Source organism: Pristiophorus japonicus, chromosome 12, assembly GCF_044704955.1.
Source record: "Pristiophorus japonicus isolate sPriJap1 chromosome 12, sPriJap1.hap1, whole genome shotgun sequence".
NCBI classification, from domain to species: Eukaryota; Metazoa; Chordata; class Chondrichthyes; family Pristiophoridae; genus Pristiophorus; species Pristiophorus japonicus.
The window spans coordinates 160,753,860-160,767,195 of NC_091988.1; the positions used below are offsets into that span (position 1 = coordinate 160,753,860).

The 13,336-nt window shown below is 45.4% G+C and overlaps 1 protein-coding gene across 1 annotated transcript in view; it reads right to left on the reverse strand.

Annotated features, from left to right (window-relative positions):
* The window catches only part of LOC139276885 (zinc finger protein 335-like), a 143,491-nt gene that overhangs the window by 44,734 nt on the left and 85,421 nt on the right, over nucleotides 1-13,336 (reverse strand). Inside the window, exon 24 of the mRNA XM_070894883.1 lies at nucleotides 9,716-9,734. Within this exon, the coding sequence (XP_070750984.1) occupies nucleotides 9,716-9,734 (19 nt within the window). The remainder of the gene's footprint in view (nucleotides 1-9,715; nucleotides 9,735-13,336) is intronic.

The following is a 13,336-nucleotide window of genomic DNA, read 5'->3' on the forward strand; positions in this document are numbered from 1 at the left end:
CGAAAGCCCCTCCCCTCCTGCCCATTGCAGCATCCAATTAAAAGCAGTACTCCCAGGGTTTCTGCCTCCACTGCCCTACCCGGCTGTCCACTCCATGTTTTAATCATTGTGTGAAGAACTCTCGGACTTCTCTTTTACTAGTTTGAACCTTTGTCCCCTTGTCCAAAGCTCAATTTCCAGATCTACCCTTTGCATACTGTTTACTATCTGGTATAGGTCTATGGGATCAGCTCCCATTAATCTCCTTTTGAGGCTGAGAATCCAGTATCTTCAGTCTTTCCTCTGTCGTTGTCTATTGATCAGCCATGTGCAGTTACTGGTAATACAATTCAGAAACAGGAACTACTTCTAACTCTACAGGACGTATTGAGCCCCAAATCCTCAATGACAAACATCGTACCATCTGGTGAAAAGTGTTTTTACCTTTCAAATAAGTTTACAGAAGAGAGTTGTCAAAAGTGATCCTTTTCGCATCAGCCCACGAAAAGTGAATCAGAGCAACTCCAGTTTTGGATCATCTCTGTACACAGACTAGACTGCAGCAGGGTCACAGTGAGAGGGTTAAATGCAGCTTAAATAGTCAAGGCTGTGATTAATGATGTCAGGTCTGGGGATTTGAACACGTTTTCCATTTTCAGGAAGTGTCTGCATCCAGTGTCCTACTGGACGAAAGCTGTAAACCCACGATAGCACTCAATTAAACCTTTAAGACATTTCCCCACCTTTTTCTTGAGATCTGCCCACACAGGAGCTGGCCAACATTGCTACCAGGCCTCTTCTAATGCCTGTCCGAGGTCAGCTGGCAGTAGGCACAACTGCAGCCCAAGTTCACTGCAATGTACTGACAAGACCAAATTGGGAAGTGTGACAAATTGTGACAAGGACTGTGAAAGACTGCAAGAGCAGAGATAGGGTAGCAGGATGGGCAGATAGATGGAAAGTGCAGAGAAATGTGGAAGAAAGAATAGGGCAAGTTTGTAAATCTTAACGTAAAATTTAAGTGTAGAGGAGCTGAGGGATCTTGGTGTACAGACCCACAGGTTATTAAAAGGAACAGTGAATACAGGTGAGCATTAAAAAGACACATGGGCTCTTCGGGTCTGAGACATGGAATACAAAAGCAGGGAGTTAAATCATAGTTGGAATATAGGAGTCAAGTTTCAGCCGCCCGCTAGAACGGCGCACAATGGAGAGGCCCGCCTAATTTATAGAACAAAAATTGCGCGTATACTTACCTTGTGATTCTCAGATAGCTGTAGGCCCAATTCCACCTCAGCGCGGCAGAAGCTGCTGGGGGCGGAGCTACAGCTCTGCGCCAAAAACAGTGCCGGCAGCTGCGCGCATCCGCAGTGGAGGCTGCGCGGGTGCGCAGTAGCTGCCGGCATCCTGTCTCCGGGGAGACGACTTTATCCCAGACCAAATGGACGTCGCCCCTATCCCCGGCCTGCGCATCTTACCTCGGTGGCGGGGCCTGCCCGCCCGGCTTCTCGCTGGGTAATTCTCGGATAATGGAGACTGGTAAACCAGGAAGTGTAGGTGTAAAATGTGTTTCCCAAAACCACACGGGACAGAGAGTGGAGACTCCCATGTGCTGAATCACAGTGCCTTACATTTCAGTTCCGATAAATATATAAAACTCTTCACACTTAACCCCTACAGCACAAAACTGAAATGTGTCTTGCACCAAGTCATCGAGCTTAAATCAACTTGCATTTATATAGCACCTTAAACATAGTAAAAGATTGCAAGGCGTTCACAGGACCGTTATCAAACAAAATTTGACACCAAGCCACATACAGATATTAGGACAGGTGACCAAAAGCTTGGTCAGAGAGGATTCCTATTCTTTTATTTTTGTTGGGCACTTGGATATAGATTTCCACAGCTTTTAGATACCTGCTGCACACCTGACACTTTGCCTCTCTGTAAACACAGAATCGAATTTCCTGGGATCACCAGCCATTGTATTCAAACTACGTCAAGAAAGTGACCGATTGGATTAAACTGTAAACTGTACTTGATGGAACTGCTGATAGTAAACAAAGTACCTGACCTTTGGTCAACCTAGTTAACAGATGTACTATGTACAATCGCTATTAATGACACAGTTAAGGGGACCCAGTATAATGTATTCAAGTTTGCCGACAATACAAAGCTAGGTGGGAATATAAGCTGAGAGACGGATGCAAAGGGATATTGTCAGATTAAGTGAGTAAAGTATAATGTGGGGAAATGGTAATAGAAAATATGATTTTTTTTAATAAAGTGAGATTAGTAAATGTTGGTATTCAGAGGGATTTGGGTATCCTTCTACATTAATCATAGAAAGTTAACATGCAGTACAAGTAATTAGGAAGACAAATGGTATGTTTGCCTTTAATCCAAGGGGGCTGGAGCACACGAGTAAGAAAGTCTTGCTGCAATTAGAGGGCTTTGTTGAGACCACAGCTGGAGTACTGTGCACAGTTTTGGTCTCCTTATCCAAGGAAGGATATACTTGCCTTGGAGGCAGTGCAACAAAGGTTCACTAGATTGATTCCTGGGATGAGAAGGTTGCCCTTTGAGGACTGAGTAAAATGGGCCTATACTCTCTGGAGTTTAATAGAATGAAAGGTGATCTCACTGAAACGTTATAAAATTCTTAGAAGGCTTAACTGTGTATATGCTGAAAGGCTGTTTCCTCTGGCTGGAGAGTCTAGAACTAGGGGTCATAGTCTCAGGACAAGGGATAACCATTTAGGACTGAGATAAGGAGAAATTTCTTCACTCAGTGGATCGTGAATCGTTGAATTCTCTAACCCAGAGGGCTGTGGATGCTCAGCTATTGAGTATATTCAAGGCCAAGATTGATTGATTGATTTTTGGACACGAAGGGAATAGAGGGATATGGGGATGGGGTGGGAAAGTGTTTAAGGTAAATCAGCCATAATCTTACTGGATGGCAGAGCAGTCTCGAAGGCCCGTATTGCCTACTTCTGCTCCCATTATGTTTTTATGTACGGGAGAGAAACTTTAGCAATAGATGAACATTCTTTAGTTGAATTTGGAGACAGAATATACAGATACCAGTGTAATGTGTTTGCAGCGGCCATTAATAGTCAAAAGTCGTCAAAGTCAGAGCCCAAACTTGTTCACAATGAACCTGTCACAGGGATGGGGGAAAGTGTTTTGAGAGTTGGGTCTAAATGAGTCAAAAAAGGGATCCAAATTGATAACGAAATAATCAATAGCAAGTTCTTTGGGAAAAGAAACTCTCCAATTTTGATAGACAAGGAAAGGATTCCGCTTTAGTTATACATTGGATAATTTAGTAGTTAGACTTTGGGACTAAACAGTCATTGGACTGTGAAGGTGATGGGCATTCAAAGAGCCGGTACAAGCACGATGAGCCAAATGGCCTGCTTCTGTGCTGCATCATTCTATGATAATCAGCAGAGTAACTGCTTTACACCTGGAAGAGGAAGAGAGAAATCCCAATGCAGGAGGCAGAAAGTGTAAATATTATACTACTCAAGAACCATTGTTTAAAAGTTCAATCCTTCCTGCATTTACACCTAAGCTTGGAGCGGTCACATTGTTTTAAGTTTGCTCAAGTCCGGGATGGGAGTCGGTCACACGTGGCAAATTGCCAATCAGGGTAATTAAAAGAACTCTGGACATAAATATAATAAATATAACTATGATTAAGTGTGACAGGTAAATGATACACTTACAGGAAGCGCACTCTATCCAAAATTTTTAGAGCAATGATGGTTTGAACCTGGCTCTGAATTCATGATTGACAATCCCGTTTTGTTCTAAACCTTATTTAGTTTTGACCACAATAAAGTTCTTCCTTTAACCTCCTCTGGTTCGGGAAGTTCATTTAGTGGTACTTCAACATCTACCGTAGAGGTAAAAACAGAAGCCAATATGCTTTAGTGCACTTCTTTTGCAATATAATTTATCGCCCGAAACTGCTTCCCACCACCTCAGGCAAGCCTGCAATATTTCACCCAAGTGTTATGCAGCTCGAATTACTCTCTCAAGATGCATCAAGTTTGGAGGGACCAAAAAATTGCAATTGTATTGTTCAATATTTGCCGCGTTTATGTGGATTGTGTGGTAGTTTGACCATCTTCTTGAACCGCTGCAGTTTGTGTGGTATTCTTTGTAGCGATTTGAGAGAACCCTGTCAGTAGCCAGGCCACTTCAGAGGACAATTAAACGTCAACCACCTTGGTGTAGGTGTAGGACTGGAGTCACATATAGGCCAGACTCAGTAAGAGAATGGCAGGTTTCTTTCCCTAAAGGACATTAGTGAAGCAGTTAGATTTTTAAGACAACTTCATTTTTGATTGATACCAGCTTTTTATTTCCAGATTTTTAAAAAACTGAATTCAAATTCTCAAACTGCCATGGTGGGATTTTAACTCATGGTCTCCATCCAGGTCTCTGGATTACTAGTCACTATAACTGTTATATATGTAAACTTGTATTTACTCTGTACAGCCACCAGATGGCTCATCCCTGGAGTTCCAAAGGATTCCATAATCCCTTGGGAGCACAGGTATTTAAGGTATTTAACACAGGTTGGAGAGGCACTCTGGAGACCTGCAATAAAAGACTAAGGTCACATTTTACTTTGAGTTCATTCTGACTCTTTCTCCATACACAACAAGATACAGATAGCGAATAGCGAACCCAAGATGCAGAGAACAGTGGGCATCCTGGAGAAATTCTCGGAGGGAGATAATTGGGAAACTGTTGTAGAGCGATTCGACCAATACTTCGTGGCCAACGAACTAGATGGAGAAGAGAGCGCTATCAAACGAAGGACGATCCTCCTCACCGTCTGTGGGGCACCAACGTATGGCCTCATGAAGAATCTGCTCACTCCAGCGAAACCCACAGAGAAATCATATGACGATTTGTGCACGCTGGTCAGAGAGCATTTGAACCCGAAAGAAAGCATTCGGATGGCGAGGTACCAGTTCTACACCTACAAAAGTTCTGAAGGCCAGGAAGTGGCGAGTTATGTCGCCGAGCTAAGACGCCTTGCAGGACATTGCGAATTTGAAGGACATTTGGAGCACATGCTCAGACTTTTTCATACTTGGCATTGGCCACAAAACCATACTTTGAAAACTTTTGACTGTAGAGACCCCAACCTGGAGTAAGGCCATAGCGATAGCCCAGGCTTTCATTGCCACCAGTGACAATACAAAGCAAATCTCTCAGCACACAAGTGCTGCTACAAGTACGGTGAACAAAGTGATGTTTTCGAATCGTAACGTACAGGGCAGGTCACACATACCTGCAGCTACACGTCCGCAGATGTCTGAGAGTCCACCATCAAGGGTGATGAATGCAAGGCCATTAACACCTTGTTAGCACTGCGGGGGTGATCATCATTTCCATTCATGCTGATTCAAAGAGTATGTTTGCAAGGGCTGTAGAACAATGGGACACCTCCAACGAGTGTGCAGACAAGCTGCAAAGCCAGTTAAACCTGCAAACCACCATGTTGCAGAGGAGGACAGATCCACGGAGGATCACGACGAACCAGAGCCTCAAATCGAGGAGGCAGAGGTACATGGGGTGCACACATTCACCACGAATTGTCCCTTGATAATGCTGAATGTTGAACTAAATGGACTCCTGGTGTCAATGGAGCTGGACACGGGCACAAGCCAGTTCATCATGGGCAAAAAGACTTTCGAAAGGTTGTGGTGCAACAAGGCCAGTCTTAACTCCAGTTCGCATGAAACTAAGAACTTACACAAAATAAATGATTCCTGTAATCGGCAGTGCTATCGTAAAGATCTCCTACGATGGAGCGGTGCATAAGCTACCACTCTGGGTGGTACCGGGCAATGGTCCTACGCTGCTCGGCAGGAGCTAGCTGGGAAAGATAAGCGGGAACTGGGACGACGTCAGAATGCTATCGCCCGCTGACGACACTTCGTGTGCCCAGGTCTTAAACAAATTTCCTTCGCTGTTCGAACCAGGCATCGGGAAATTCCAAGTAGCAAAAGTGTAGATCCACCTAATTCCAGGGGCGCAACCCATCCATCACAAGGCAAGAGCAGTACCACACATGATGAGAGAAAGGGTAGAGATCGAACTAGACCGGCTGCAAAGAGAGGGCATCATTTCACCGATCAAGTTCAGCGAGTGGGCCAGTTCTATTGTCCCAGTCCTCAAGGGAGACTGCACCGGCAGAATCTGTGGCTATTACAAAGTAACTATCAATTGTTTCTCCCTGCAGGACCAATACTCAGTACCAAAGGCAGACGACCTCTTTGCAACACTGGCAGGAGGAAAGACGTTCATGAAGCTGGATCTGACTTCAGCCTACATGACGCAGGAACTGGAGGAATCATCGAAGGCCCTCACCTGCATCAACACGCACAAAGGTCTTTTTGTTTATAACAGATGCCCGTTTGGAATCCGATCAGCGGCGGCGATATTCCGGACAAACATGGAAAGTTTACTGAAGTCGGTCCCGCACACCATGGTCTTCCAGGACGACATCTTGGTCACAGGTCGGAACACAGTTGAGCATCTGCAGAACCTGGAGGAGGTTCTTAGTCGACTCAACTGCGTGGGGCTCAGGTTAAAATGCTTGAAGTGCGTTTTCCTGGCGCTTGAAGTGGAGTTCTTGGGAAGGAGGATGCGGTGGATAGCAACAGGTTTACCAACGCGAAGGAGGCAATTGAGAACGCACCGAGGCCACAGAACGTGACGGAGCTGCGGTCGTTTCTGGGACTCTAACTACTTTGGTAACTTACTGGTCTCAGCACACTGCTAGAACCATTGTATGTCTTACTACGAAAAGGGGCGAATGGGTTTGGGGCAAAAGCCAAGAAAATGTCTTTGTAAAAGCAAGAAAATTGTTATGCTCAAAGAAATTGCTTGTGTTGTATGATCCATGTAAACATTTGGTACTAGCATGTGATGCGTCGTCATATGGCGTCGGGTGTGTATTACAACAAGCTAATGATTTCGGGAAACTGCAACCGGTTGCTTATGCATCCAGGAGTCTGTCTAAGGCTGAGAGAGCCTACAACATGATTGAGAAAAAAACGTTAGCGTGTCTATGGGGAAAAAAAATGCATCAATACCTGTTTGGGCTAAAATTCGAATTGGAAACTGACCATAAGCCACTTATATCCCTGTTTTCCGAGAGTAAAGGGATAAATACCAACACATCGGCCCGCATCCAGAGATAGGCGCTCAGTGTTCGCAAACAACTACGCCATCCGCAACAGGCCAGGCACAGAAAACTGCTTCGATGCTCTCAGTAGGCTGCCATTGCCCACCACGAGGGTGGAAATGGCACAGCCCGCAGATCTAGCCATGGTTATGGAAGCATTTGAGAGTGAGCAATCACCAGTCACTGCACGGCACATCAAAACCTGGACAAGTCAGGACCCTTATTATCTCTAGTCAAAAGCTGTGTGCTTCACGGGAGCTGGTCCGGTGTCCCAGTGGAAAAACAGTAAGAGATAAAGCTGTTCCAGCGGCGCAAAGATGAAATGTCTATACAGGCAGATTGCCTTTTGTGGGGCAATCGAGTAGTGATCCCCAAGAAGGGTAGAGACAGTTTCATCAATGACCTCCACAGTACGCACCCAGGCATCGTAATGATGAAAGCGATAGCCAGATCCCACATGTGGTGGCCCGGTATCGATGCGAACTCAAGAGTCCTGCTTTCACAGATGTAATACATGCTCGCAGTTAAGCAATATACCCAGGGAGGCGCCGCTAAGTTTATGGTCTTGGCCCTCCAAACCATGGTCTAGGGTACAAGTTGACTATGCAGGCCCGTTCTTGGGTAAAATGTTCCTTGTGTTTGCAGACGCGTATTCCAAGTGGATTGAATGAGAGATAATGTCAACTAGCACGTACGCTGCCACTACTGAAAGCCTGCGGGCCATGTTTGCCGCTCACCGCTTACCCAATGTCCCGCTGAGCGACAACAGGCAATGTTTTACCAGTGCTGAGTTCAAAGAATTCATGACCCGTAACAGGATTAAACATGTCACACCTGCCCCATTTAAACAAGCATCCAATGATCAGGCAGAGAGAGCAGTGCAAACCATCAAGCAAGGCTTGAAGAGGGTAACTGAAGGCTCACTGCAGACTCGCCTATCCTGAGTCCTGCTTAGCCACTGCACGAGACCCCACTCACTCACTCACTGGGATCCCACCTGCTGAACTGCTCATGAAAAGAGCACTTAAGACAAGGCTCTCGTTAGTTCGCCCTGATCTACAAGAACAGGTACAAGAGCAGGCGGCTTCAACAAAGTGCATACCATGATAGCGCAAATGTGTCATGCGAGATTGAAATCAATGATTGTGTTAAATTATGGACAAGGTCCCAAGTGGCTTCCCGGCACTGTCGTGTCCAAAGAGGGGAGCAGGGTGTTTCGGGTCAAACTTTCAAATGGACTCATTCACCAGAAATACTTGAACCAAATCAAACTCAGATTCACGGATTATCCTGAGCAACCCACCTTGGACCCTACCTTTTTTGATCCCCCAACGTACACACCAGTGGCAACTGGCACCACGGTTGACCACGAAGCAGAACCCATCGTCCATAGCAGCCCTGCAGGGCCCAACACACCAGGCAGCCCAGCAAGGCCAGCTGCACAGCAACCCGGCGAGGGCCCAAATGATTCAACAACACCAGCTTTCACACTGAGACAATCAACCAGGGCAAGGGCCAGATCGACTCACATTGTAAATAGTTACACTATTGACTTTGGTGGGGAGTGTTGTTATATATGTGGACTTGTATTTACTCTGTACAGCCACCAGAGGGCTCATCCCCTGGAGTCCCAAGGGATCCCATAATCCCTTGGGAGCACAGGTATTTAAGGAGGCTTCACTGGTTGGAGAGGCACTCTGGAGACCTGCAATAAAAGACTACGGTCACACTTCACTTTGAGCTCAGTGTTCAGTCTGACTCTCCATACACAACAATAATCACTACACTACTGCACCCTTAACAATCTAAAGTTTGAACTTCCCATTACACTTCCTTGATATCACCACCCGTCTGATTTTGAGCAAGACCATCCAGTTTTTAAACAGACTGTCCAAAAATATGAAAGGGTTTGATAGGGAGACACAAAAGATGTTTCCACTTGTGGGGGAGACCAAAACTAGTCGCCATAAGATAGCCATTAATAAATTCAATAGATAATTCAGGAGAAACTTCTTTACCCAGAGAGTGGTGAGAATGTGGGATAGCATAGATGCATTTAAGGAGAAACTAGAAAAGCACATTAGGGAGAAAGGAATGGGTGGTTATGCTGATAGGGTGAGATGAAGTGGGGTGGGAGGAGGCTCATGTGAAGCACAAACGCTGGCATTGACCAGATGGGGCTGAAAGGCCAGTTTCTGTACTATAAATTCTATGTAATGTCTTAAGATATAAACCTCAAGCCATTTTTCTATGCTGTTTTGTTTTATGTATTTGTTACTAATGATCACATAATTAATTTGCACAACCAGCAAAGCAACCATCACAACTGAAGCCACAATCAAATGCTCTCTGCTTTGCCCCATCTGGATTTGAAAGGCGAGAACACCTACTAGACATAGTAGGGAAGGGAAAATGACAAAAACACATTTCTGTAGATGTACTCACTCACTTCCCTCTAAACATATGGTTACCATTAATGCTCTATCCAAGTCTTGCAAATACCTAATGAGGACTCACCAGGTCAGCTTTCTTCTTTCTGTAAGGAAAGGGAGAAAATAAAGTCACACATAATTAAATATTCTCTGGGAAAGATAAGTAAGCATACTCTGCATTCGTTTTGTCCTATTAGGGCTTCTTTGCTTCAAGTGCTTGGTCGCAGTCAACACACTTGTAGACCACCACGTTGGATAGCTTATGCAAATGGGTCTCAACATTTGTAAGGTTGATACTTGACTATCACCACAGCACTCAAATACAAAAGGCCCACAATCTTAAAGCAGCCAGCAGCGGGTGTTGGAAACAGGCTCACTGATAGTGAATTTTATGACTATGGTAATCAATATTTACCCTCGTGTTTCTCTGGCAGTCAAGACAGAGGGTAAGGAGGTAAAAAGAAAAGATTGCTGGTCAAGGAGATAGTTCTTGAAAGCTACTGCATAATTTTATTAGAATATTAAATCATATTCATCAACATAAAAGCAACAACTAATGGCCTTTTAGAGTTCGTTGTACCTAGAGCCAACAGTAGGAATGTCATAGTTAAATAGTCTATGGCCCCAAGTTTCGGACCACGCCGAAAATGGCACAGCCCCGAGCTGCACGCCTGTTCTTCGCGCCTAAAATTGCGCAGGAAAAATAATTGTTTAATTTTCCGGCTCCTCGGAGCTCGAACTCAGCTTGGCGTGGCGCGCACATCACAGCGGGGGGCGGAGCCAGACACTCGCACCGATTCTCTAAGCAGTGGGGGGCGGGTCTAATTCAAATGAGCCAACGTCGTGCCGGCAACCCTGCACGTGCGCGTTGGAGCACGCGCGCAAGCGCAGTGTGAAAGAAACATTGGCACTCGGCCATTTTTAAAGGGACTGGAGAAAAAGTGAAGATTTGTCTCTTGGACCCCTGGTAAGGCTTGTAATTTAATTTTTGTGATATTTTTGTGTGAGGGAGTGCTTTTAGCAGCACTGTTGAATAAATCACCTGCTGAAATCAGTGAGTTCAGCTTCTCACCGCTAAACTTGCAGATTTGGTGCATGCAAATTAAGGACTGTTTTGAGAAATAAGAGTGCCAATTCAACTTTGCAATGGATCAACGTCCACCAAGAACAAAGAATTTCTTGCATGAGGAAGTGGAGATATTAGTCAACGTAATTGAGCAGAGATGGCAGGAGCTTGATACCAGCAACAGAGGTCGCATAAAAGTGCCACCTAAAGAAATGAACAAACGGTGGAACCAAGTTATAGAAGATTACTGCGCAGTGGTGCATACCACGAGATCTGGAAGCCAGTGTAAAAAGAAATGGCACGACCTTGGTCAAGTAGTGTAAGCAATATTTCCCATTTTTAATTTAATCGTAATTGTAATCTGGCTATCTGTATGTCCCACCTTGCAGACTGACGCACTCTGTAAAAAGTTATATTTTACTCGCTGCAGAAGAAATTGGCCCACAACAAAAGGGAGGCAACTCGGACAGGAGGAGGCACGCCCAATGTGCATCCACTGACACCCTTGGAACAAAGGATAGCTGCTATGATGAGTCGTACATGGAGAAAAGCAATCAGTACAGCACAAGCTGGGCCCGCACGCGTGGAAGAGGGCAAGTCCTGAAAATGCATCATAGCCCTTTAAATCAACCTGCTGCCTAGCCTGCTATGTGTGAGAGTACTCATGCCACCCATCCTGCCCTCTCCCTTGCTGTTAAACATTTGATTGTTCTGATGTATTTTGCAGAACATGATGATGACGATGATGCTGCTGCTGCCAACCCTGAGGATCCAGAACAAGAACCAGTACAACCAGTTGCGGACAAACCAGACTGGATGATGGCAGCGATGACTGAAATGTCAGCAGGGGAGAGCTTCCAAATTAATGTTTATGAGCCCCCATCAAGGGGCATCAGAGTTTCAACCATAGGTCTTGGTTCCACCTTCCATGGTTTTGCAGATCCCAGTGGTGCTGCTGGTATAATGCAGCATTCTACAGTCAGTGCATTACCGTCAGAGCCTGGGCCTCCTTCTCGCATAGGTTCTGGTTCCACCTACTATGGTTTTGATTCCAACGCTGTGGGTCCCAGTGCTGCTGCTGATATCATGGAGCAGTTTACACCCATTCGTCCAACATCCCAGCCCATGGCTCGCACTCGAGTACTGTCGTCTGGAACACTGAGCGCCCCACCATCCCAGCCCGAGCCTCTCTCTCTAGTACTGCCGTCTGCAACACAGAGCATCCCACAGTCCCAGCCCGCGCCTCCCTGTGTAGTGGTGCTACGAGGCAGACCCAGGCAGAGGAGGAGGAGATTGGAGACACGCTCTCCTGAGATGCAGCGTGCAACAGATGCAGCTCAGGTTGTGGCATTGGTTATGGAGACCAATGAGCTTACCCGATCACTCATCGGTGGCGTCAATGCAGTGGGTGAAGAGGTGACGATCCTGACGGGAGAAATAGCAGTAATGACACGGGAACTAAGGGAGGGAATGTCCGAGGGAGTGCAATCAACAACACAGGCAGTCAGGGAGGGCATGCAAGTGTCGGCACAGGCCGTCAGGGTGGGCCTGGTTGAGGTAGCTGCTGCAATAAGGGCACACAGCCCGGCCAATCAAATGACACTTCCATGAAGAAGTGAACATTCACTGAGATATGGATGAGACATGGTTGCAGCCTTTCTTTGCTGCTTTTGTTCTTGTTCTTAATGTAGCTGTAGTAGCATTTTTCAAATTGAAATTGTTTTGTAAGTTTTGTAACTTTACAACTTGTATGTGATCTTATGGTTTTTAAGTGATCTTATAGTGCAAATGCGCTCACATTTTTTTGTATCTTATTTAATTTTGCACCTAAAAAGTGATCCTGAAGTTTAAGTGTTCTTCAAAGTGTAAGATTTTTCACATTGAAACTGTTTTGCAAGTTTTGTAATTTTACAACTTATAAGTGACCTTAAAGTTTTTAAGTGATCTTCAAGAGTCATATTAAAAAGTATAGTTTGATACAACAAATATTTGATTACAGTGACGTTAACTTTTCAATAAAATATTTTTTCATTAAAACTGTTTCATGTTCCATTAACACAACACAACGTAGGAACAACTGCAAAGAATAAACATGTCCATGCGCAAAAGTAATCGCAGAGCCCTCAGGCATCAGTAGTTGAAGTGTTCATGGATGAGCTGCTGGCGCAAGGCTCGAGTAATCGTTAAAGGAGCACGATGGACGGCCCTCTTCCGACCTCGTGCTCCGGCATCAGGCACTTGCATGCTTTCCTGATCGTCATTATCATCCACATCCTGCTTTTCCGTAATACTATCATCATGCACTGGACCCTCACCTAGGTCTTCTGGTTCCACTACCAGCTCCTGCTGCCTCATGATGGCTAAGTTATGAAGCACACAACAGTGAAGTGACCAACAATCTGAGGAGAGTATAGCAACTGTCCTCCGGAATGGTCCAGGCATTGCAATCACTGTTTCAATATGCCAATGGTCCTCTCAATGATGCTGCACGTCGCAATGTGCACCATGTTGTATTGACGGTCAGATTCTGTCCGTGTCACGCGTAGGGGCGTCATGAGCCAGGTGGTCAGGCCATACCCTTTGTCTCCCAGTAGCCAGCTCTGCCCTTCTGGCTGCTGCTGAAACATGTCAGATAGAACG